The 25,927-nt window shown below is 50.5% G+C and overlaps 1 protein-coding gene across 1 annotated transcript; it reads left to right on the top strand.

Moving 5' to 3' along the window:
• The first annotated feature begins 176 nt into the window (after nt 1-176).
• On the top strand, nt 177-24,544 carry Tgfb3 (transforming growth factor beta 3). Its single transcript, XM_028876307.2, has 7 exons — nt 177-1,630; nt 11,200-11,363; nt 11,633-11,762; nt 17,789-17,896; nt 19,787-19,958; nt 22,289-22,442; nt 23,331-24,544. The coding sequence occupies exons 1-7, from the start codon at nt 1,285-1,287 to the stop codon at nt 23,487-23,489; spliced, it is 1,233 nt and encodes a 410-aa protein (XP_028732140.1). The 5' UTR covers nt 177-1,284; the 3' UTR covers nt 23,490-24,544.
• Nucleotides 24,545-25,927: the final 1,383 nt, after the last annotated feature.

Raw genomic sequence — 25,927 nt, 5'->3', positions numbered from 1 at the left:
AACCAGAGGACTCGCAAAGTATTTTTCAAATGGGCTCGGCTTTTCCTGTGCCTGTTTAAAACATTAAAACCGTGTAGCAAGAGAGGCTGCGTGCGCTGGTCCCTCCCTCCTCCCTCCCTCCCCCACCCCAGGCCGAGACGTCATGGGAGGGAGGTATAAAATTTCAGCAGAGAGAAATAGAGAAAGCAGTGTGTGTGCATGTGTGTGTGAGAGAGAGGGAGGGGAGGGAGAGAGAGAAGGGGAGAGAGAGAGAGAGAGGGAAGGAGAGGGCCGAGTGCAGGGGACTGAACCACAGAGAGGCAAGACGCGGAGAGGCTTGCGGAGGAAGGAATACCGCTGTCCGGAGTCAGCTGTGCGGTGAATCGGCTTCGATTTTTCTTTTCCTTTTGATTTTGATTATTTTTTTCCTCCCTAACGAGACGCAAGGGACAGGAGCCATGGCCGAGGGAGAAGACAAACTAAGATGCTGGTGACCGTGGGTCCAAGTGGATTATCCGAGCTGTCTCCAAGAGGCCTGTCCTCCCTGCTGGCCAGTTGTACATAAGCCCTCAGCGCAGCCAATGAAGAGGAGAGGCAGCGTGAACAGAGTCATTTAGAAAGCCCTCAGGAAGTGTAAACAAAAGAGAAAGCATGAATGGAGTGCTCGGGGGACAAGTGTGTCCTGCCCTGCCCCTACCTTTAGCGGGGCCCGCGGCTGCCCAGCCCTGCCTCTCCCCACATACCCACTGGTGATTTTTTTTTTTTTTAAAAAAAAACATTTTTGTCTTTTCTTTTCCATTCTCTTTTCTTCTTCTTCTTCTTCAGGGCAAGGCAAAGATTCTGATTTTTGGGACCCAGAGCCATGGCCCTTCTTTAAAATACCCACTTTCTCCTCATCGCCAAGCAGCGTTTGGCAATATCAGATATCCGCTCTATTTATTTTTACCTAAGGAAAAACTCCAGCTCTCTTCCCACTCCCAGCTGCCTTACCACCCCTCCCAACCCTCGCCTTGCCCTCCACCTGGCCTGCTGGGAGTCAGAGCCCAGCAGAACCTGTTCAGACATATGGACAAGAATCCCAGCGCTCCATCGCACACAGTCCGCTACTTCGTCCCCCCGGGGTTGCCAGCTCTTCCTGGGAGTCCCGAAGCCCTCACAGTGCAGTGAGTTCATGCACCCTCTTGCCAAGCCTCAGTCTTTGGGATCTGGGGAGGACGCCTGGTTTTCCTCCCTCTTTCTACTGGGGTCTCCTCCTTGCCAGGCCTCCCCCGCCCCCTGGCCTCGCTTCTGGGCTCACAGAGGAAGATGTACTTACAAAGGACTCTGGTGGTCCTGGCCCTGCTGAACTTGGCCACGGTGAGCTTCGCTCTGTCCACTTGCACCACCCTGGACTTCGGCCACATCAAGAAGAAGAGGGTGGAAGCCATTCGGGGACAGATCTTGAGCAAGCTCAGACTCACCAGCCCCCCTGAGCCATCTGTGATGACCCACGTCCCCTACCAGGTCCTGGCACTTTACAACAGCACCCGGGAGTTGCTGGAGGAGCTGCATGGGGAGAGGGAGGAAGGCTGCACCCAGGGGAACACCGAGTCGGAGTACTATGCCAAAGAGATCCATAAATTCGACATGATCCAGGGGCTGGCGGAGCACAGTAAGTCCAAATGCTTGCTCGGTGTCTATTCTGGAGGGGATGAACTTGAAAAGGGAGTTCCACGGGGTGGTGGTGTGTGTGTCGGGGGGCAGGGGGGGGGTCCCTGGTGGTGGTTACCCAGAAGAGTGCCCCCAGGGTTCACCACAGAGGTCAGGCATTGCAGCTGCAGCTGGGGAGGTGGGTGGGAAAGGAGACAGACATTCCGGTAAGAGCCAAGCGCTTCCAGAGGCCAGGAGTCCTGGAGCCAAGTGGCATTCTGAATTCCCATCACATGCTGGATGGATATTCACTTGGGATTGTCCTGTGCCACCTAAGGAAACATGTTCCCACACATGTGCCCGTAGAGGTTAACTGTGAGCACATGGGTTCCATCAAGGGGTAGGCTGACTGGCCACCAAATCATCATGGTCTTCCGAGTCTAGACAGCTCCATATTCTCCCAGCTTCTCTCTGCTTCTGGTGCCACATCTCCGGGTCAGCTTTCCAGCTCTCAGGACGCACCGTACCTGCCCCAAATTCATTTGTCAAGTTTTTTTTGGAAGCCCAGGCAAGATACTAACTTCTTGCAGCCTGGGCCCTTCAGTCTAACACACACACACACACACACACACACACACACACACACACACGTGATCCACGTGAGCTGAGAGGGGGAGGGTAGTGCATGTATATCCCCACATACGTGGACTTTTGGGGGCTATGGACTCTTGCATTACTCAGTAGACAGATTCATATGTGTAAAGTGTGGCCTCCGGGGTTAATGGACGTAGGAGGGCAGGATGGAGGCCCTGGCTAACCCAAAGCATCTGCCTGCCATGGGGGTGTGGGTGGGAAGGGCGGCTGTGGGGGCGATGGAGATGTGTGTCTGGGAGCGTTTCTTCCCAGGAGGCTGCTGTCTGCGGAGGAGCTGTGAAGCTTCTGGGTGAGACGTCTGTGTGTGTGTTTGTACACGTGTGGAAGTCATGTGTGTTTACTGAATGGGGATTTAAAAACTCTCCATGCAAGAGAGAGGAACCGGCAGATGTCGAGAGACACTGACAGCCCAGGAAGAGAGGAATGTGAGCTGCTCTGGGCCTGAATCCGGGAGCAGCTCTGTTCGCTTTTCTTGCCAGCAGGTGTCCTCCCTGCCCTGGCGACTTCAGCCCAGGCCCACCTGGGAGGTGGGCAGTGCCCAAGTGGGGGTGGGACGATGGGAGGGAGCCGGGAGGGTGGCACCAGTCAGAGTGGCCACGGGGCAAACAGCAGGAGGCTAAAGAAACCTGGTTGCAGAGAAGGGACCGGAACGGAACGCGCCAATGGGCGGGGTGGCTCTCAAGGAAGATGCAGAGGCCAGTAGGGAGCTGGCCTACAACCAGGCAGAAACCTGTGGTTTCTGGAGCTGGGGTGGGGGCGTTCTCAGTGCTGTTTCCTGCGACTACCTGGAGTGTCCTTTCTTAGGATCTGGCTATTTGTAGGGAGCCCAGGATGGAAGCAAGGCAGACCTAGACCTCCCTGCTGAGGGTCCCCTCACTGGCGTAGGGTCAGGGACTTCCAGGTGACCACAGTTCCCAGTCTTCCCGGCCTAGATGAGCTGAACCCTTGACTCCTTGGTCACCCTACCAAAGCAAGTTGTAGTAGCCACACAAACATCAGAGAAAGGGTCACAAGCCTGAGGAGAGTGGAGGACAAGAGAGCAGGCCTGGGACCTTCATAGTCTGGGTCAGGAGGAGAGTTTGAGGAAAGAGATTCTGAGTCATGAGGGCCCACCCCATCTGGAGCCCTGCGCAGAAAACGAGCAACTCACAAGGAGACAAGGCCACACTGGGGGGGGGGGGGGGTGGAGATGTGGATTTTGCACAGAAACCCAGGGCGCCAAGCGGGGGCGCAGCCTGAGACAAAGCCAAGGCAGAGCCCCCCAGATGTGCAGTTCCCAGTCTGCAGCATCGAGGGAAGTTCAAGACAGGGGGTGAGACATGGCGACTACGGAGTCATGGTCTAGCCTGTGCCAACTTGGCACAGTGGACAAGATCGTCTTCTAGATGCTAAGGAGGATGCAGTGCTCAGTGGGACACGGGCCATGCCGTGGAGGCTCACGGTACCCTCAGGAAGCAGGTCCAGGCTCTCTGCAGTTGGTGCAGGTGGCACGGTGGTTGAAGAGACACCAGCCTGGGCCTGTCCTGCAGCTGGTCAGGTGTGGCTCAGCCTGGCTGAACCAGGCAGCTTCAGAGCAGAGGAGGAGAACTTCTTTTGCTGTTGTTGGGTTTTTTTTCCCCCTCCAAGACAGAGTTTCTCTGTGTAAACCTGGCAGTCCTGGAACTCACTCTGTAGACCAACCAGGCTGGCCTCGAACTCACAGAGACCTTCCTGCCTCTGCCTCCCGAGTGCTGGGACTAAAGGCGTGCGCCACCGCTGCCGGGCTGAACTGAGGGTGCCGGGGGCAGGCTCTGGGTCTGTGCTGTTCCCTCATCAGTAGCTCTGTGCTGGCTCATGAGATGATGCTCACTTCCACATTTGTCACTAGCATTTGGAGGGAAGTGGCAATAGGATCTGGAGAAAGGTGACAGGGACCCATAGAGAGAAAAATGAAAAGAAGGAATCATTTCCAGCAGGAGGCAGGGCACCAAACTGAGAGTGGAGAGAATTGTCTTACGGCTCTGCCCTGTCATGGCGAATCTGTCAAGTGATCTAACCTAGAAAGGATGTGTGCAAAACGCAGGCTTAGCAGCAATGTATGTGTGAAAGGCACAATTTAAGGCCACCTTTAATCTTTAGGCTCTAGAAGAACCTTGGCCTGTGACCCAGATGACTCCTGGGTTAACCTCACCAGGAGGGGACAGCAGCTCCAGCCTTTGTCACCCAGGTCCCTGGTTGCTTGGGAATGACTGGATTTGTTTTCAGCTCTGACTGTTGGCGACGGGACTGGAGATTCATATGCCACACATACTCCCCCAGCTTCAATGAATGGGTTTCCATCCTCTTGGAGACAGTCTCAAGCAGGTTAAGCAAGCTCAGCCATGTGATGTTTCTCCATGGGAGATCATCTCCAGGCTCCCTTTCACTTGGAATTTTTGTCACATCTGGGGATGGTTTGCCTGGGTACCTGCTGGGAGATAGTGGCAAGACTCTGTAACCTTACCATCTTCTAAGATGTTGCCGTGGAGACCAGTGAGTGCTTTCTCTGGCGTGGGTAGTTGGGGGAAGGATACCATCTTCTCAATTCTGTGTCGTCCGTGCAACCATCGGCCTAAGCATCATTTTTCGTCTTCTGGCTCAGATGAGTTTGTCTTGTGTGAAACTCGTTTTTGTCAGTCAAGGAAAGGGCTAAGACAATCGCAGAACTCCCGGGCGGGAAGAATACCCAGTGTTTTGAGCTTTCTTTTCTGGTTGCCATCTGTAGATTTTGTCCATTTATGAAATTTCAAAGATAGTCCACATTGAAAGGACTCATATGCCACAGATATCAATGTCAGACACACAGCAGGGCTCTGACTATGGGGGCGGGGTAGAGAGAACACCCGGGGCCCATCTCTCCTTTATAGAATAGAGGTAAGTAGTATGGAGACATCCTGGGGAACTTGTGCTCTCAACAGACTTAAAGATGGGGTGACCCACGGGGCAAAGAGTTTCCCTAGAGGGGTTGTGAAAGCACAAATGCCTTCAGAGACTAGGCTGGGGATGCAGATGGGTTCTAGAAGAGCAGCTATGGCCCAGGCACTATGGCAAAGTCCTTCAGGCCATGGAGAAAGTAGGTGTATGTGGTGGGGTTGGGGTGGGAGGTTCTGGAACCTCATTGACCTGCTAAAAGAGGAAGCCACTGTGTGGCTCTTACTGATTTTTGCATTCAGGAATGTAGGTCCAGCTTGACTATCTCTTATCATTTCCCAGGATGGCAGGGAATCTGGAAATTTGGGTGAAATCTCCCAACTTGTAATACAGACTGAAAATGTTTATGGGCTTCTACCACAAAACTTTTAAACATTGGCTAAACAACACATCTAATTCGTTTCGAGGTTAACCCATGTAAAGTTTGAGGCATCCAGGCTGCACTTTCTCAGGCTCCCAGCACATTGGAAGCCACGGTCCCTTTCTCAGAAAAATGATAAACTTTGCTCTTCCATCCCGGCGGCACACTGGAAACATCTAGAAAACTTGGGGAAACTGCTGTGGATCCACTCAGTGCAGTCAGTTGCTGGGTAGTGGGGGTCACAGTTCACTGCTTTAAAGACTCCCCACGTGTCCTTGCTGGTCATACCATTCCTCCATGGACTCCCCCAGAAATGAGGTGTTCAAGCCCATCCACACCTGTCTGGAAGCATTTCAAGAGGCAGTTAACTACACAGACAATTTCCTGGGTTCTCCATAGGTACTATGCGTGCATCTTGTGGGTTGTGTGCTATTGTTACTTCCTAAAGCAAAACAGATGAAAGAGTGTCTGTCCCTACGCAGTGTTCCAGGAAATGGAAACAACTGGAAATAATGTCCTTTACAGAGGTGACCCCTGCATCCACCCCTTGACTGTTAAGAGCAGAGCTTGGGCACAAAGGGTCCTGGTCATTGAATCTAAGGCAATGTTGGGATGCCCGGGCCATTTTGAGGAATTCCTTCATATTTGTTGCTGAAACTACTATTATCTTTCCATTGGATAATCCCCCAGGCCCACTCTTTCAGGGTCTCAGATTCAATAAATGGGGTGTGACCAAATCCCACCTGGGTTCAAATCCCACCTCTGCCACCTACTACTTGAGGGACCATGGAAAACCACCTAGCTTTTCTGATGTTCCATTTTCCCATGAGTAGAATGATACATTTTATAGATTCTCTTTATTTTCAAGTATTGTTAGAGGAGCTACATAAAATGTAAGGTGGTATATTATATATTTTGCTCATTTATTTACATGATTCGTTCCACTAATTAGTTTAAGCTATTTTTGTGGGAACCCACAAAAGCTTTCTAGTGAGATCTGAGCTTGCTTTACCCAGTAGGGCTGCATTAGGGGATGGCTTGACCATGTGCATGGTCACCAGGTGGTTAGGATGGTCTGCACTTGTGTGTGCTGGGGGGAGGTCTTTTGCTCCACCCCTTGGCGTTCCTTTAAAAGCCCTTTAGTAGAGACAAAAGGGGCTGGCGGGTTTTGATCCAGGCCCTCTCAAGGCTATCCTGTGTTTCTCTCTCTCTCTCTCTCTGTCTCTGTCTTTGTCTCTCTCTCTCTCTCTCTCTCTCTCTCTCTCTCTCTCTCTCTCTCTCTCTCTCTCTCTCTCTCTCTCCTCTCTATTTCTGTCTACATATTCCTCATTTCTCCCTGTTCAAGAGTACCCTGGGGTAAAAAGTGGGGGCAGGCACCCACATATCTCTTGTTTGTTTTGAGATAAGGTCTTACTATATATTGTTCCTGAACTCTGAAAACTTTCTTATTAGATTTATTTATGTGTGTATCGGGGTACCCATGTATGCTTGCCACATGTATGAGTTGAGGCCACACAAAAACTTTCAGAAGTCTGTTATCCTCCAGTGTGGGTTTGATCCTGGGGATCAAACTCAGGCCATCAGACTTGGCAGCAAGCACCTTTACTCACAAAGCCATCTTGCCAGCCCATGATCTCAGGCATTTTTAATTTTTTTTTTTAAATCTTATGTACATAGACGTTTTTTTCCTGCATGTGTATCTATAGTCTATGTGTACCTGGTGCCTGCAGAGGCCAGAAGGGGGCGTCAGATCTGCTAGAACTGGAGTTACAGATGGTTGTGAGCCACCATGTGGTTGCTGGGAATTGAACCCAAGTCCTCTGGATGAGCAGCCAGTGCTCTTACCGCTGAGCCATCTCTCCTGTTCTGACTCAGGATCTTGATTCCCCAGCCTCAACCCTGCCTCCTGCCCCCCATTGCTTCCCATTCCTTCTTGATTCACCTTAAAATTTTCACTAAGAGGGGTCTGTCACGGGGTACAGGCACATGAGTGATGGAGTGGAAGTTAGCAAAGAGAACATCATTGGAGCATCCTGAGGACTCTGTTAGGGCATCTCCATCCCTGTTTCCTGGCTGCTCATTGCTTCCACCCCACTCTGGCCCCATCCTCCTTAGGTACCATTTCCTACTCTCTTCTCCCCATTTATACCTTGGTGCACATTGCTGTGACTCATGCTCTCCTAACAGACAGGAGACCAGATTGATGACATCTTCTCCCAGACCAACTCTCAGTCATTGAGAGGGTCACTGGTCCAAGTGCTTGTCCGCATCCACAATTACAAACCTGTCAACTTACATATGAAATTGCTGGGGATGTAGCTCCGTTATAAAATGAGTGCTTTGTGGAGAGATGTTTTAGTAGTTAAGAATGTGTGCTGCTCTGGCAGAGGACCTTAGTTCAGATCTCAGCGCCCACGTCAGGTGGCTCACAACCACCTCTAACTCTAGTTCTAGGGGATCCAATGCCCTCTACTGGCCTCCCTAGACACTGCACTCAAGTGTACAAACTCACACATAGATACACATAAGTACACAGAATGAAAACTTGAAATCAAATATTTCTAAATGTGTGCTTTGCATGTGAGCGGCTCTGGACTCCACCTCCAGCAGCCCTCTCTACAGACCCGTATGAGAAATGCCATCACTGACTCCTCTCCCTGGTCCTATTTGAAGTGGCCTAGAGAATAACTGGCAGTCTTTGTTCCTTCAAGGCTAATTACCAATCAGGGCTTCATTAGCTGGCATTCACACATTTGTTTCCCACATCTGTTCCATCAATTTTCCTCTAACCGTGGATGGCAGGCCCACCAGATGGCAATTTCCAGAAACACCCACTCATCTTTTCCTAAAGCCCAGGAGCATGCTTGCTGGTTTTAGGCCTCAGATCGGCCCCGCCTGGTCCATGAGTCCTAACCCACCCCTTGGGGTCCGTACCCGCTCATTCCAGCCATGTCCGTTATGTGTGGAATCTGGGTCTAGGAGCTTGAATTTCAAGTCCTGGCTGTTGTCACTCTTTGTGAAGAGAGGCTTTCCCCGGTGTTAATGCTCTCAGACCTTGATGTTGTAAAGGACACCGGGGTGGGGAGGAGACAAAGGCTTCTGCTCCCCTTTGCCTGGCTCAGAACCTCAGAGAGCATCTGCTGCCCTCTGGCTGATGGATGGGGGTGAAGAGAACGGCGTGATGGCACAGGCTGGCATAGCACAGGCTACCAAGCACAGAGACCCTCTGTGCTGGCCAGTGTGGTGTCAACTCGACACCAACTAGAGTCATCAGAGAGGAGAGAGGCTCAGCTGAGAACAGGCCTCCGTTAAGATTCAGCGGCAGGCAAGACTGCAGGGCTTTTTCTTAATTAGTGATCAATGGCGGAGGGCCCAGTCCGTGGTGGGTGGTGTCATCTCCTGGGCTGGTCCTGGGTTCTGTAAGAAAGCAGGCTGAGCAAGACATGGGAAGTCAGTCAGCAAGCATCACTCCTCCATGGCCTCTGTGTTAGTGTTCCTGCCCTGTTTGGGTTCCTGTCCTGACTTCCTTCAGTGATGGACTAAACCGAACAAAATCTTTTCTCCCCAAATTGCTTTTGGTCATGGTGTTTCATGACAGAACTATTAACCCATAAAGAGAAAGTAGTTGAGACAGCTGGCTCTTTTGATTTGAAATATATATACGTATACATACATATGTATATATCCTACACCCAGACTCGAGATACGGCCTCTTTACCCTAGACACTGCCCTTTGTTTAGGTCTAAGCCACAGCATTGGTTGGAACACTTGCTGCAGCTCTCTATTATCAGGGGGACGGGGCTCAGGCTCTCCCTTGGACACATGAGAGTCTCGGCCTTCTTTCTCTTTGCTCCAGCTCGCAGCTGCGGCTCTCCCATCCGCTCTGGCCTGTCTCTACCTCCAGGAGTCCCTCTGTGTCAAACCCTTCGTCCTCCCCTACCACCCTCCTGCAGGGTACCGATTGCTGCCACCCACCCACCCACCCCTTCCACTGGTTACGTGTTCAATCCTTCCTCACGTCTTCCTGCCATTCCTCTGCATCACCAAAGGTCCTGGGATTTGGCTCTGTGTCGCCTGAAGGCAGGGACTGTGGCTTCCCATCATCAGCATCACACCTGGCTCATAGTATTTACTTCACTGTTTACATTTTAAAAGATTTATTACGTGTGTGTGTGTGTGTGTGTGTGTGTGTGTGTGTGTGTGTGTGTCTTGGATCTGGGTCTGACTGTCTGTATGCCTCAGGGGGCCAGAAGAGGGCGTCAGATGCCTTGTAGCCAGAGTTACAACTGGTTACAAGCTGCCCACTGTGGGTGCTGGGAATCGAACTTGGGCCCTGAGCCTTCTCTCCAGGCCTCCTTACCCATGTTTTTTTTTTTTTTTTTTTTTTTTTTTTTTTGGTTTTTCGAGACAGGGTTTCTCTTCGTAGTTTTGCGCCTTTCCTGGAGCTCACTTGGTAGCCCAGGCTGGCCTCAAACACACAGCGATCCGCCTGGCTCTGCCTCCTGAGTACTGTGATTTAAAGGCGTGCACCACCACCGCCCAGCTGGCCTTACCCATGTTTAAGAAATGAATGAATGCCCAGCAAACAAGAACACAAACGAATCAGCTAGCTCTAAGGCAACTAAGCAACTAACTACTATTTTCTCAGAATCTGTTTTGGTGTGATTTATTGATGGTTTTGTTTTTGAAACTTAGCCGGGGCTGGGAACTTGCTACATAGCCCAGGCTAGCCTTAAACTCAAGCTCCTCCTGCCTCAGACTCCCAAGTGATCATATCATGGGGCTGTGCTGCCAGGCCTGGCTGAGAATCTGTATTTTTGAAAGATTAAGACAAGCAGTCTGGAGAGCTTAGCAGTTTGCGGATAGCACACAGTGAGAGCGGAGCTGGAGAGATGGCTCGGCAGTTAAGATCACTGATGCTCTTCCAGAAGACCGGGGTGCACTTCCTATCATCTGTGTCACGGAGCTCATAATGGCCTGTAGCTCCAATTCCAGAGGATCCGACGCCCTCTTTTGGCCTTTGTGGGCACTGCATATATGTGGTGCACATACATACACTTAGTTAAGTCTACACTCATACACATAAAATAAATTTTAAAAATTTATTTAAGCCGGGCGGTGGTGGCGCACGCCTTTAATCCCAGCACTCGGGAGGCAGAGCCAGGCGGATCTTTGTGAGTTCGAGGCCAGCCTGGGCTACCAAGTGAGTTCCAGGAAAGGCGCAAAGCTACACAGAGAAACCCTGTCTCGAAAAACCAAAAAAAAATAAAAAAAATAAAAAAATAAAAAAATAAAAATAAAAATTTATTTAAATAAATTTAAATTAAAAAATTTATTAAATTAATAAAATTTAAAAAAAAGACAGTGGGCAAACGGGACAATTACACTTGACTGTCCAGTCTCAATCCCATGTCCTTTAGCTCCAAGGTCTCCTTGCTCCTTGCTCAGGACTCTGTCTGACTCCGGGGTTACCAAGAATCTTCCTTGCATCTCCACCTTCAGGTCTGAGGCTTCAAGCCTCTAGGGAGGTCATAGACAGGACTGTGGCCACTTGGCGTGTGTCTGCCGGCTGGCAGCACACCGGGCCCTCACTCACGGCGCCTCTTCCCATTGCTTTTCCCTCTAGATGAGCTGGCTGTCTGCCCCAAAGGGATTACCTCTAAGGTTTTTCGCTTCAACGTGTCCTCAGTGGAGAAAAATGGAACCAATCTGTTCCGGGCAGAGTTCCGGGTCTTGCGGATACCCAACCTCAGCTCCAAGCTCAGAGAGCAGAGAATTGAGCTCTTCCAGGTACATCTTCCAGCTGGAAACCACACTCTAGACGCCAGCCTCCTCCGTGCTTGGCCTCCACTGAGAGTGGAGTTTTGAGAGAGCTGGTCTGAAGCTGACTCCCCAGAGCCTCTGTCATTAAGAGGGCCGAGTTACCTGAGGTGCACAAAGGGCATGGTGTTCAGAAGCCATTAGTCACCCCTTGTTCAGCTCCCCTGTCCGGGGCACTGTAACCTATCCCTGGCACTTCATCCTGGCCTCCGGTGCTCACTCTTTCCTCCGCCTCACAGATACTTCGCCCGGATGAGCACATTGCCAAGCAGCGCTATATCGGTGGCAAGAACCTGCTCACACGGGGCACGTCTGAGTGGCTGTCTTTTGATGTCACCGACACTGTGCGGGAGTGGCTGTTGCGGAGAGGTAGGTAAACTCTCAGCGGGAACATTTCCACAGGAACCTCGGGTCCCCTTCTGCCTCACGAAAGGGAAGAGGAGAGAAGGAGGGGAGCCATAGATCTGGGTTCAAAGTCGAGCTTCCTCCTGACTCTTCTCCACGCCATCATTAAATTAATGCTGGCTCTCAGTCAGGCCCTGGGGATTCAGCAAGACCGGTGAGAGCTCAGATCCCATGGGGCTTCCATTCTGGCGGCAGAGACATAGAGTAAGCCAGTGAACGTATTGATAAGATGGCGCGCCAATCCATGACAATGCGTTGAATACTAAAGGGTCAAGATGATGGTGGCTGGGCGGTCCACCACAGGCTGTTCTGAGGAGGTCTCTGTGAGGAAGGAAGTCTAACATCGAGATCCAAGCAATGACCATTAAGGAGGGCAGGTGAGAGGGGCACCTAAGCAAAAGAAACAGTAAGGCCCAAGCCCCTGGGTGGAACCCAGCTTGATTTGTTGTAGCAGCAGCGAGCAGACTGGAACACCACGAACTGAGGTCATCTGGCCAAATGTGTCTCAGACCACAGGACGGTTTGGGGCTTACTCCAGGTGGGATGAATGCTGTAAGCAGGATGTGCATGTGGGTGCCGTGATGTGTGGCTTACCCCTTTAAACAAAAGCCCTCTGGCTGCTGTGAAGTAAAGGGACAAAGCAAGGGAGACATTTAGGGAGCACCCATAGCAGCCTAGGGGAGGGTGGCAGGGACCTGGGCGGAGTCAGGGCTGTGCAGATGGAAATCACATGGGTCCATTCTGTAATTTGGAGGCTGAGCCAATACGCTAGTATTAGGTATGCCGTGGGAAGACACACCAGCAATCTCAGATGACGTTTGAGGTTTTCCATAGAACATCCAGGTGTACCATCAGCTATTGGAAGAGAAGGACTAGAAGAGACTTGGGGCAGGGTCTGTGAAGGCCAATTCAGTTTCAATAGCCCGTTGTTGGGGAATATTATCATTATTATTTGTTTGTTTTTCGAGAAAGGGTTTCTCTGTGTAGCTTTGTGCCTTTCCTGGAACTCACTTGGTAGCCCAGGCTGGCCTTGAACTCACAAAGATCCGCCTGGCTCTGCCTCCCGAGTGCTGGGATTAAAGGCGTGCGTCACCACTGCCTGGCAGGGAATATTATTTTAAGGTGTGTTACTTTTGTTTATGTTGCATTTGTTTAACTCTGTGAAGCTGTGTTACTGTGCCTGTCTAAAACACCTGATGGTCTAATAAAGAGCTGAACGGCCAATAGTGAGGCAGGAGAGAGTAGGTGGAGCTGGCAGGCAGAGAGGATAAATAGAAGGAGAAATCTGGGAGGAGGAAGGAAGGAGAGGAGGAGGACGCACATGATTCAACTATACAACCAGCAACAGAGTAAGAAAGTAAGATACACAGAAGTAAGGAAAGGGAAAAGCCCAGAGGCAAAAGGTAGACAGGATAATTTAAAGTTAAGAAAAGCTGGCAAGAAACAAGCCAAGCTAAGACTGGGCATTTGTAAGTAAGAATAACCTTCCATGTGTGATTTGTTTGGGAGCTGGGTGGTAGGGCCCTCAAAGAGCCAAAAGAGCAAAACCAAACAACAGCCCAGTATCACCGAACTCTACAACACGTATATCAAATGCCACATGTCCCAAATGTCATCCCCACTCACTGGGTCTCCTCATCTGGAAAATGAAGTACCGCTTCCAGGCCTGCAGGCTTCCCAGAGCTGTTTAAGGGTCACGTGTATTAGAACCTGGTAGGTTTCAGTGCACCTCGTAAGAGTAAACCTCCATTATGTCGGGCAAGGAAGCTGAGGTCCAGAGTCATGAAGTTCCTGAGCTTCTCCAGCCTGGATAAGAACTTCTGTCCCCCAAGTCAGGTTAGTCTTCTGCCACCATGTTGGTACTTCCTGCTCTGACTGATGGGTGGTGGAGGAGGGAGTAGTAGGACACATCCGGTCCCATCTGTTCCTCCTCACCCCTCCATCGGCTGTGATGCCGTCAGCCCATTTACATGCTGGTGGCCAGAGTCCTGGGGCAGGAGAATCCTCGATGTCCTTGGTGTTTGAGAAAAGTGAGGTTGAAGGCAGAGGTCACATGCCGCCTGCTTTTATATTTAACTCTCGGTCAGCAGGACTTTCGTTGTTTTAAAATTTGGGAGATTTTACAGAAAGCTGGGCCTGGTGCGGTGGCCTTTAATCCCAGCACTCTAGAGATAGAAGCAGGCAGATCTCTGAGTTCGAGGCCAGCCTGGTTTACATAGTGAGTTCCAGGACAGCCAGGGCTGTGTAGAAAGAAAAAAAAAAAAAAAACGAAAACCAACAAAAAACCCGACAAAGCAAAGCTTCCTGACTTTTCTTGACTAATTGGAAGCCTTACCCTTGACCATGTACCAGAGCTGAGCAGTAGCCAGCCTTTGAAATGTGCTGTGTGTACTGTTTGGTCTCCAGGCCTCAGTGCTCCCTGTAGGTGAGGCTTCAAGGGGAGCTTCCTACTTCCAAGATCCATTGGACTCTGTAGGCATCCAGGTCTTCAAGCTCCCATCTAGAGGGCCTTGTGTGATAACGGAGTTGACGCATGGTAGGCTAGAGACCCTGCCCTGGCCCTTTAAGGAAGATAAAGCCTGTGAAAAACAACAGGACTCAGCCAATGGTGGCAACAGAAGTCTCTCCACTCAGAGCTTACCACAGGCCAAAAAAAAGGGGGGTTACAGGGAAATTCATCTTAGTTTGCCTGTCTGATTTTGATCAGCTCCACCTGGATTTCTCTGAAGCCCTGGGCACTTGGAATGCTTTTCTGTTCACAGCTGCAGGACTCAATGAGAAGTTTGTGTAGAACATGCTTTCCATCCTCCTTGAGACATCCGAAAAGATAATTTCATAATAAAGTTGGTGGGTCCCCCACCCACCGCCTCACCACTGCCAACTCTGAGGCTTGTTTTTCATTGGAACGTTCAGCTCACACGTAGGCAAATTCTGCCCGTCCCTCCCTTCCCTCCGGGGAAGTAGCTGAGGCCTTTGTTCATGAATCTCCTCAAGAGTTCATGGCCCCAAACCAGGCTGCAAACAGACTCCAAGTTGGAGCAGCTGATGGTGTGGATTGATGAGGACTGAGTCACACCTGTGGTTTGGGAGCCACTCAGGAAGCATCTGCAAGCCTGTGTGCTCCAGGTACCCAGGCTGCAATCTGAGGCCCAGAGCTGCCCGGAGCTCTGTCCAGGATGGAGGACTCAGGTCCTTTCACCACGGTGCCGTTAATCACCCAGCGCACAGCGTCTTGGTATACAGAGCCAGGCTGGGAGGATGTATAGTGTGGGGTCTCTGTCTTGAAATGACTACTCACTGATTAGGTGGCTATCTTGGGTAAACTACTTAATGTCCCTAACTTCTGTGACCTCTTCTATACAATGGGCTAGTGATGCTTTTAGTTTAAAGGATTTTGTTTTGTTTTGTTTTTCGACACAGGGGTTCTCTGTGCAGCCCTGGCTGTCCTAGAACTCACCCTGTAAACCAGGCTGGACTTGAACTCACAGCCCCTGCCTCTTGAGTGCTGGAATTAAGGGCATGCACCGCCAGCTCCGGGCAGTTTAGAGGATGGAAACTATCGCTGATAAAATTTTAGAGCGTTTGATAGAGAGTAATGTCAACAAAGTTGGAACTGACCTCATCTCAGAGTCTTCTAGCTAAAGAGAACCACAGGCCAAGGCAGGTCACTTATCTCCTGCTGGTCACACGCACTCAGTCCTCCCCCCCCCCCCATCCATAGACACGTTCACTCTCTAACACAGAATCACAGAACTTGCTCACTCAGGTCTCTCCCACCCCACCTTGGACATCCTTGAACAGGAAGTGCTGTGTGTTGCTCTTTGCAGCTGCTATGGCTCCTTCCAGCTGCCTGACGCCAAGAGGAGGGCAGACCACACCCGGTCATGTCTTCTCTAGCTGTCCCTCAGTAGCCTGGCTACACTGACTCGTTTCCCTGTTGAGCTAGCCTTCTGGAACAGGGGCCTTTTAGCTTAACAGGCACCCTTGAAGTTTTCCTTGGGGCAGAACAGGGAGAACTGGTTGGAGTTTGGAGTTTATGGGGGGAGGGAGCTAGTTCCTAACCACTTTGAGTTCTTGTCAACGGGACCCTTGGGATGCCAGGCTCACACGATGGTGACTGGAATCACCATGCCCATACCAGTTTGCCTTGGAGAAGGATGCCGAACTAAGTAGATTTTGGGGTGTTCTCTGATGACAGTAGATTTTTAGGGAGACATCAGGTTGGTCCTGAGGCCGGATGACTACTAAGGGGACTTTAGGGGACAATAAGCCAATTCTCTCACTGAGATGTTCACCTGGAAAGGTCCATCTCTTGTGACCTTTCCTACACCAGCCACAGCTGGCTGCCACCCCAGGATTGACAGAGCTCTGACCCACCAGGATTGACTACACTAGACCCAGTCTGGTTCTCTGTGACTATTTGATTCAGTCAAACTTTTTGGTTACTCTGTGTGTGTGTGTGTGTGTGTGTGTGTGTGTGTGTGTGTGTGTATCTGTGCATGTGTGTGCACATATATGTAGAGGCCAGAGGTCAGCCCCCTCTGGTGTTCTCAGGATAGCCATCTACTTTGTTGGTTTGTTTTTGTTCAGACAGTCTCTCATCAGGATCTGGGGCTCACTGAGTAGGCTAAAAATTAGGCCAGAGAGCCTCAAGGATCCGCCTATCTGTGCTCCCCAGTTCTGGGATTACAAGCCTATGTTACCACTCCTGGCTTTTTGTGGGTTCTAGGAATCGAACTCAGATCCTCACGCTTGTGTGGCAGGCCCTTTAAAGACTGACCAACCATTGGCCCAGCCTTCACTTCCTTTGTTTTTTTTTTCTTCTCTTCACTCAACCCCTTTTACCAATGCCTGTGCTTTGATTTCGTTTACCAAAACATCAGCCCCCAGCTAAGAGGAGGGAAAAAGCCCGAGTTGGCCTTTTTGCACTCAATGTCTGTCAACAAAGCCTGGCACCTCTAGGCTTCCCCAAGCTCATCCCATCGAACCCATGTCATCTGGACCCTTGGGCGAAGCTCTCTGGAGCCGCTACACATAGACCGGCCACTCTGTGTTCCCACGCTGCTCATCTAGTGAGCCATCCACAGGCATCCCAACCTCCCACCCTGCTGACAGGCTTTTCAAAGAAACTTCTAAGTCATGTCTACCTCATTACATCCCGTTCCTCGAAGAAAAGGTGGCCAAGTATAACCAGTTTGCCTCTTCCATCCTCTGGAACAATCACTTTCCTAATCTCCACAGTGACGGTAGAAATGTTGACATTATTTGCAATGATCCTGAGTCGCCCGTAGTGTGACTTCTGGCATGGATTTCTGACTCCCTCGCCCCCACCCCATCCCCTTCGCTCAGCTTTCCATTCTGTGGTCTTTCAATTCTTCCCTGCTCAGAGGTTCCTCAGTTACACCCCTTAGGCCCCGCCCCCATCCCTGCCTCTTCTATCCTGTTCAGCGGGTTGACTCAAGTACTTGTTATCCCAGCAGACACTGGGGTGATGTGAGCTTTTCCTTTCCTTCCGTGTCCTTGCATTTGGTTTGGTTTGGTTTGGTTTTTCAAGTCAGGGTTTCTCTGTGTAGCCCTGGTTGTCCTCGAACTCACTCTATAGACCAGGCTGGCCTCGAATTCAGAGATTTGCCTGTCTCTGCCTCCTGAGTGCTGGGATTAAGGGCGTGTGCCACCAACTGCCCTGCATGTCCTTGCACTTTTGCCCTGTGTACATGGGCAACAATCTCTTTATGGTGTCCTTTGAAAATGGATGACAATTCCCATCTGCCTCGAAAATGCCCACTATTTACACTCCCACTTAATTGTTCATAGTGTCACAGAAATACATGGACTGTGACACCATGTGCAGGAGGCTCACTCTGAGCTTTGAAAGCGCTTTCTGTCACCTGTGACTCTCAATATAACTCACTTCTCCCCCTTGCCCGGATGGTGGGCGTCTGCCCGGTCACTCAGCGTTTCCCCCCCTGACTCTGGGTCCTATTTTGCAGAGTCCAACTTGGGTCTGGAAATCAGCATTCACTGTCCATGTCACACCTTTCAGCCCAATGGAGACATACTGGAAAACGTTCACGAGGTGATGGAGATCAAATTCAAAGGTACCGATGCTGAGGTGTGGTGGGATGAGGGAGTGGATAATACAGTAGGAGACCCCTTGGAAAGCCCAAGAAAAGGGACGAGTTTTCTTCATAGAGATGGTGGTTCTGCATTTGGGCAATTCTGCTTTGCCATCAAAGCCCTGAGCATAGCACTCGGCTTAGACAGACAACATCAGCATCTAAGAGGCAGCCGGATTCTAGGGAGTGATGAAATCCTGCAGGCCAGCTGTCCAGGGAAGTAGGACAAGAGTACCTCTTTCATAAGCTCGGCACACAAAATGAGGTAATAAAAGTACAACACTGAGCCAATGAATGCTCAGTAAATGACAGCTGTCTTCCCCTCTCCTCGAGGAAATGAATTTCAGTGGGCCCGAACATGAGTGTCCTGACTACTGAGCTTCCAGAAGTTGCTGGGCCTTCTTGATCCTTGCCCAGAAATTGTCTTGAGTTAAGATGGTTGCTTTCCTGCTTGAACGGTTGTCCACAGGCATTGTATAGAGTTGGCATGATAGTTGAGAGGCTTTACAATCTCAGTTTTCTTTCTTTTCTTTTCTTTTCTTTTCTTTTTTTGGTTTTTTTGAGACAGGGTTTCTCTGTGTAGCTTTGGAGTTTGTCCTGTATCTCTCTCTGTAGACCAGGCTGACTTCAAACTCAGAGATCTGCGTGGCTCTGCCTCCTAAGTGCTGGGATTAAAGACATGTGCCACCACTGCCCGGCTCAGTTTCTAATACACATGAAATTTTCTGAGGCCTGGGAAACTCTCTTTTCCTTTTCCTGTCTGTTTTGGGCAGCTGAGAAGTGCAGTGGTCTGAAGGCCATCTGGCAGAAGGTGAAGGTTGCTCTTGGCCTAGCATAGATCTTGGGCTGGGCCTCAGCAACCTCCCCACCCCTACCCCTCCCATCACATGGGCTCAACCTCCAACCTTTTATATATTTATTTTTTTTTAAAGCTAAGAGTTTAACATCCAAGCCACAGTGCCTTCTGCATCCTCACAAAGAGGGCAGGCTAAGGTGGTGCCTTCCACCTCCACAATATTGTCCCTTGTGTGTAAAGACTTTAAAAAAAGGGGACCACACACCTAGGGCTCCTATTTATCTTATATACCCGAGTCCCTTCCTAAGATCCAAGTTCCTCCTGTAACTGTGCAAATTAGACTTCCAGAGTTCCTGCCCTGGTAAAGACTGTCAGCGGCTGTCCTTCACCAACGAGATCCCCAGGAGAACAAATCCTTCTAAGTTAGGTTCCTCCTTTTCAGCTGAACTTGGGTTCTCTCCTCAAACTTGTCTTATGCTCGATTACCTCATCTGAATTTTACAATGAGAACGTCTCTGAACCCCAAGCCCGATGAGGATGGCAACAGCCCCAGGTCTTGTTTTTGGGCTCCCACACAGGCTGTCTCAAACTGTGACCCCTTAAATTGTCAGTGAGACTTCCGTGCTATCTGGACTAATGCAGACTCTAGCAGGAAACCCAAAGTCTCAGGATCTAATGTGGCAGCCCCAAAGAGTGTGATAGGTACCCACCTAGTGGTGGGGATCCTCGCAGGTCCATGAGGGAGCCCAGGATGCAGCCGTCTCAGGAAGGGGAAGGGCAAATGGGCTCTTGTGCAGTTGTGAGGACGTCTCATTTGTGTCTGGAAGGGTAGCCATGGTAACCATTGTTTATTTATTTATTTATTTATTTATTTATTTATATATTTTTTTTTAAATAATGGTTGCTCCTCTCAGTCTGTGCCTTCTCACAGAACTTGCCCTGTGCCTTCCTCTCTCACAGACAGTACCATCCCTCATCCTGACTGGGCAGTGACAGGCTAAGATGAGGTGTGGAAGCAGCCTGCAAGGACACTGCTTATTTTAGACAGGAGGTTGTGGCCTTGCTTCCCCTTGCAGGAGTGGACAATGAAGACGACCATGGCCGGGGAGACCTGGGACGCCTCAAGAAGCAGAAGGATCACCACAACCCTCACCTGATCCTCATGATGATTCCTCCACACCGACTCGACAGCCCAGGCCAGGGCGGGCAGAGGAAGAAGCGGGCCCTGGACACCAATTACTGCTTCCGGTGAGTTCTGGCCCCATGGGGAGTGAGGTCAACCTTCCCTCCTATGGCACCTGGCTTGAGATCTGAACCCCACTCAGCCAAGGGTCCCCGATGCTTTTCACAGACGTGTCTAGGATAGAAGGCTGGAATTGCTTCCAAACCTCTTGTTTTTCTGGGATCCCAGTGTTTTACTGTAGCCTGGGTCCATTCAGGTCTGGATAAAGTAATCGAGGAAAGCCACAGCAGGAGAATCTGGGATGTTGGCACTGGGGATGCTTGGGGAAAGTCTTCTCATGGTCTTCCTGCTTGAAGTGCTAGCAAGGTGTTTGTGGGTGGGTGGGGGAGATTAATACAGTCCCTCTTTCCCGTTGCCATGACAAAATAGTCTGACAAAAACCAGCTTATTTTCCGCTCACAGTTCAGATTATGTCCATCATGGAGGGGACGTCAGGGCATCAGGAGCTTGAAGCAGCTGCTCACATTATGTTCACAGTCAGAACAATGAACACACACTAGTGTGCGGCTCACTTTCTCCAACTCCTAATCTCCTGCCTAGGGAATGGTGCTAACCACATGGGTGGGTCTCCCCACTTCAGTTCAATTAATCAAGATAATCCCCCACAGAGGCCCTTCTCACAGGTGATCGTGGATTCTTTTAAATTGACAAGTAACAGGACCCATCACATCTATGCAGGGTTGGAGGATATTACTGGATGGGGAATACAGGATGATCTCCATTCACGGGGGAGCTGTTGAGCTAGAGAATTACCAATGACTTCAGAAGGGACCTGCCTTCAGAGGCTGTCACCTCTCCTCCCTCCCAAGACAGGGTTTCTCTGTGTAGCCTTGGCTGTCCTGGAACTCCCACTGTAGCCCAGGCTGGCCTCGAACTCACACACAGTGATCCGCCTGCCTCTGCCTCCTGAGTGCTGGGATTAAAGGCGTGTGCCACCACTGCCTGGCCTGTAGCTTCCTTTCTTTATGAACAGCTGGACTGCTCACAGATGTGGGAGGGATGAGGAAGCCTATATACCCAGGGCTAACACAAAAAAAATGACATTGGGAGGGGTCTGAAGGATGAAGTTCTTGCACACTGGGAGCTGGGAGTGCATTCATGGACACAGGAGAGGCTGGCATTTGAACAAAGCCTTCCTTCAAGGGTGGATGAGGTTTGGGATCTGTAAGGACCCAAGAGCAGGGGTGGGGAGCACTTCCAGGGAAAGAAGTAGCAGAAAGGGTCACTTGGCCAGAGAAGATGCCTCGCTGGACTTGGGGCTGAACAGCTAAGTACATTGTTAGAGATGGCCAGCTCAGGAAACAGTGGGAGAGGTGGGGTGGTTGCCGCCACCCATCCCAAGGCTGGCGAGTAGGTCTGTTCTATGTATCTATTTGTCAGCCGGGCTGAATGCTCTTATCTGTGGACAGCAGTGACTTCAGCCCTAGGGGACTTCTTGTGACAGACTTCAGGCCGTTCTGGCTGCTTGATTTTGCCCTTGAAGAGATAGATGCTCTGATTTCACCTGCTTTGCTTTGTGTGCCCGCACTTCAGCATCTTGCCTGCGGTCATGGGGGTTTCTAGAACGTCAGGTGACTTGAGCCAACAGCCTTCCGCTCCCAGCTGTTCCTTTTCTAAGTAATCAAGTATCTCTGCCAGAGTCTGTCCTACTTCCTGCCAAATTCTCCAGTTCTGACCCGCCATTAATCAGGACACATGACCACCCCTGCCTTCAAGGGTGGCCAGGAAAATGAATATCCCTGGAATGGGAAGAGCCAAGAAAGAACGGGGTTAGGAATGGTTATTTAAAATATAAACAATGGAGCCTATCACAGTTCGGTCTTTTTTGTTGTTGTTGTTTTTGAGACAGGGTTTCTCTGTGTAACAGCCCTGGCTGTCCTGGAACTTGCTCTGTAGACTAGACTGGCTTTGAACTCACAAGAGATCCACCTGATTCTGCCTCCCAAGTGGTGGAATTAAAAGCATCGGCCATCTTAAAACCTACAAGAAATCAGATTGTGGCCAATAGCTGCCTTTGGAAGCAATGACTTCTTGGTTTCTTCAGAGACCTGTTGAAGCCAAGGGTATATGCCCACAGAGTGAGGAGGGGTTGCCAAATGCATTTTTGTAAACAACAGGGTTGGAGGGACAGGATAGCCCTACACACAGCTTACCTGGGAGTCATGGTTGTAACCAAATGCACTTGAACCTGGGATTCAGTGGACTAGGTTTACCTCTTCTGATGGCCTCCTCTGATGGCCTCAGCACTCCGAGAGGAAACAGGAAGATACACATGAAGCTTCTTTCATAGTCAGTTTCCCTTTTTGCTGATTTCCTGTACATGTCTTTATCATAGCAACTTGGAGGAGAACTGCTGTGTGCGCCCCCTCTACATTGACTTCCGGCAAGACCTGGGCTGGAAATGGGTCCACGAACCTAAGGGTTACTATGCCAACTTCTGCTCAGGCCCTTGCCCGTACCTCCGCAGTGCGGACACAACCCACAGCACGGTATGAAGCAGGGTGCATGCATGATCTCTGGGCACTGGGGCTCCACTGACGAGGTTACTTATCAGTAAGCGTGAATGAAAGATTGACTCTGGAATGAGTGAGAATCCCGGATGAGTAAAATCTCTGTAGTAATGTTCTGATCTTGGTAGGCTGAGATCTACTCAGTCACACTCAGAAATTTAAATTCCTACCACAGGGGCTAGCACATGGGTAAAAGTATGCTTAGCATGTGCAATGCTCTGGATTCAGTCTCTAGCACACATACTTGGATGTACCATGGAAGTCATTCAACTGTCACATGACACCCTGTGTCATAGATATTTGCACCTGGCTGGCAGGCTGTGGGACCCAGAGAAGTTTCTCTCTCTACTAAGAGAGCTCAAAGTATGTAGGAACACTGGCAAGAGAAGAGTGAGGGTCCACAGTGTCTGCAGCCTGTTCCCTCAGCGGGATGGAGAGCAGGGCAGTCATCTGCGAAGTACGTTTCCAGATAACCCACCGCTGCTGTATCCTGTCTGGGGCACACATCCTGGCAATTACTAGATGCGCCAAGGCAGTGGTGCGTGAGAACATTTTCCACCAACGTAGAAACTTAGAGTAAGGAAGACCTTTTGGAGGAGTTTCTTAGCAGCCAAGGGTTTCTTATCAATTGCAAATCCCCAGCAATGGTCATATGCTTCGGTCAGTAACACAAGTCCACCGAGTCTGCCTTCTGCCACACTGGATGACTGCAGCTGGTCTCTCACCCAAACCGTTCCCATGACCCCCCTTAAACAGCCTCTGTGACTACATGCTCGTTCAGAACAGCCCCCCAGAAGTGTGCATCGTTTCTGGGTCCCGGGTTCAAGCCTTGGCTCTCTCCTGCTAAATATGTGACCCCACCCCCAGGTGCTGGGACTGTACAACACCCTGAACCCGGAGGCATCGGCCTCACCATGCTGCGTGCCGCAGGACCTGGAGCCCCTGACCATCCTCTACTACGTCGGCAGGACCCCCAAGGTGGAGCAGCTGTCCAACATGGTGGTGAAGTCGTGCAAGTGCAGCTGAGGCCAGCCTGTGAGCAGCGGAGGGAAAACTGCCACCACGGACTGCTGCTTCTTGGGAAACCAAAGCGACAGACCTCACTCTCGAGGCCTGGAGCCCACAAGCCCTGGCTCCCGGCGAATGGCCGAGAGGGGAGGCTTCCTTCTGGAACATTTCTTTCTGCTAGCTCTGAGAATCACTGTGGTAAAGAAAGTGTGGGTTGGTTAGGGGAAGGCAAACTCCTGAGAACATGGAATTTCTGTGGTGTGGACAGAGGTGGTGGGGTAGAGGAGAAGGGACGGTGAGTCGACGTGGTGTGTGGCAATGGGACTCGGGCTACCCTAGGGAGGAGGCAGGGTAGAGTGGTTAGGTGAGGGCCAGACTGGAAGGCTCTTCAGATCTGAGGTCAGCTTTGTCCATTGAAGTACCATATCTGCTCTAGGGGATCGGGATGTCGTTTAGAGGAGGCAAGCATTTTTTTTTCAGACAGGTTATCAAAGTCCCCCCCAGAATCCTATCTTGCACTGCCCAGGATTAGGGACAATCTGTTCTTTTTGCAAACTGTCCTCTCACACCAATCAGCATCACGAGTCATGACAGATAACGCCATTAGTTTCTGGGCTAGCAACTAGCTATCTCGGGTCCTCTGGAGATGCTGAACTCGAAAGCCAAGGTCAGGATTTGTTCTCTCGTGTCTTCCCTCGGGGCCCCTCCTTTTGCCTCCTTCCTTGGTCGTATTTCCCCGTGGACGTTTGGCTAGACACCTTCCAGGTCAGGGTTCACTCTCTGGATTCTGGGTCCACGCAGCCCGGGGCATCAGGGATCATTTCCCTCTTGCCCTCTTATTCTCCATGCTCCCCTGGTGTTCCTGGAAGCAGGTGCTACAGGCAAGAGGATCCGGGGAGGCTGCACGTGTCTGACACCATGGCCTGGCCCCGGATGCACAGACGGAGGTATAAAGACAAACACAAATATTACTCTCAAATCTTTGTATAAATAAATATTTTTGGGGAATCATGGATGATTTCATCTTCTGGAAGGTTGCTTCTAGAACAGTAAAAACCTCATTCTAAGGTCTATGTCGGACTCCATACATGTCCTTTGCTTAATTTCACATTGGCATTTGCTTATCCAGAGATAACTGGAATCCGGGCAGAGCATCTCTCACTGTTTAGCATGAATCCACTGGGTCCACTGTGTGGCCTCTAGCACCTGAGAAGACTGCACCATTGCCTGGGCACGCTTCCCTCTTGCGGGGCGCATTATTCTCAAACACAGAGACAGTGACTTAGGTGTGTAAGATGTATAGCGATCTTGTGGCTGGAGAGAGATGGCCCAGTGGGGTGTCTGTTGTGCAAATGAGTTCAAGCCCAACTCCTGAGGTCGGCCACTGCCTTAGGGTTTCTATTGTTGTGAAGAGATGCCATGACCACGGCAAGTCTTAAAGGAAAATGTTTAATTGGGGTGGCTCGCTTACAGTTTCAGAGGTTTAGTCCATTTTCATAATGATGGGGAACATGGCAGCATGCAGGCAGATGTGGTTGGTGCTGGAGGAGTCCTACATCTGGCAGGCAACAGGAAGTAGACTGAGACACTGGGTGGTATCCTGAGCACAGGAAACCTCAAAGCCCCTTCCCGCCAAGTGACACACTTCCAACAAGGCCATAGCCACTTCGACAAAGCCGCACCTCCTGATAATGCCACTCCCTATAAAATTATGGGGGCCACTTACTTTCAAACTACCACACCCACCAAGACTGTCTCCATGCTCTGTTCATGCCCAACTAATTTATCCAGCGGCCCCTGTCCCTGGCTTGAAATCCTGGTTGTGGAAGTGCTGTCTTTGCGTGCGTGCGTGCGTGTGCGTGTGTGTGTGCGTGCGTGCGTGCGTGTGTGTGTGTGTGTGTGTGTGCGTGCGTGTGTGTGCGTGCGTGTGCGTGCGTGTGTGTGTGTGTGTGTGTGTGTGTGTGTGCGCGTGCGTGCGTGTAGGGAGCAACATGCCAGCAGGTCAGCCATGGGGTATCTGCTGCTATCCCAAGTACCAGTTTATTTTTGAGACAGGTTTTTTACCATGTAGCTCTGGCTGTCCTGGAACTCACTATGTAGATCAGGTTGGCTTCAAATGTCTCTACCTCCTGAGCGTTGGGATTAAAGGCATTCACCACCATGCTTGGCACAAATACCACAGTCCAGTAATTGTGACTGTTATCCTCACACTTAAGTAGGTGTGAGGATTAGCTCGTGTCCAGTAGAAATGTACAATTTGGGGCTTAAATGTTAAGAGAGCTGGCTCCTCTTCTGGAGGACCAGGGTTTGATTCCCAGAACCCACCCATCTGTAACCCATGTTCTAGAGGATCCAATGTCCTCTTCTGGCTTCTACTGCAACCACATGGTTCACAGACATGCATGCAGACAAAACAACTACACACAAAGTTAAGAAAATAAACTAAACATACACGT

The sequence above is a fragment of the Peromyscus leucopus genome, chromosome 14 (genome assembly GCF_004664715.2).
Source record: "Peromyscus leucopus breed LL Stock chromosome 14, UCI_PerLeu_2.1, whole genome shotgun sequence".
Taxonomy (NCBI): domain Eukaryota; kingdom Metazoa; phylum Chordata; class Mammalia; order Rodentia; family Cricetidae; genus Peromyscus; species Peromyscus leucopus.
The sequence above is the reverse complement of the archived record's forward strand: the minus strand, read 5'-3'. Positions and strand labels throughout refer to the sequence as shown.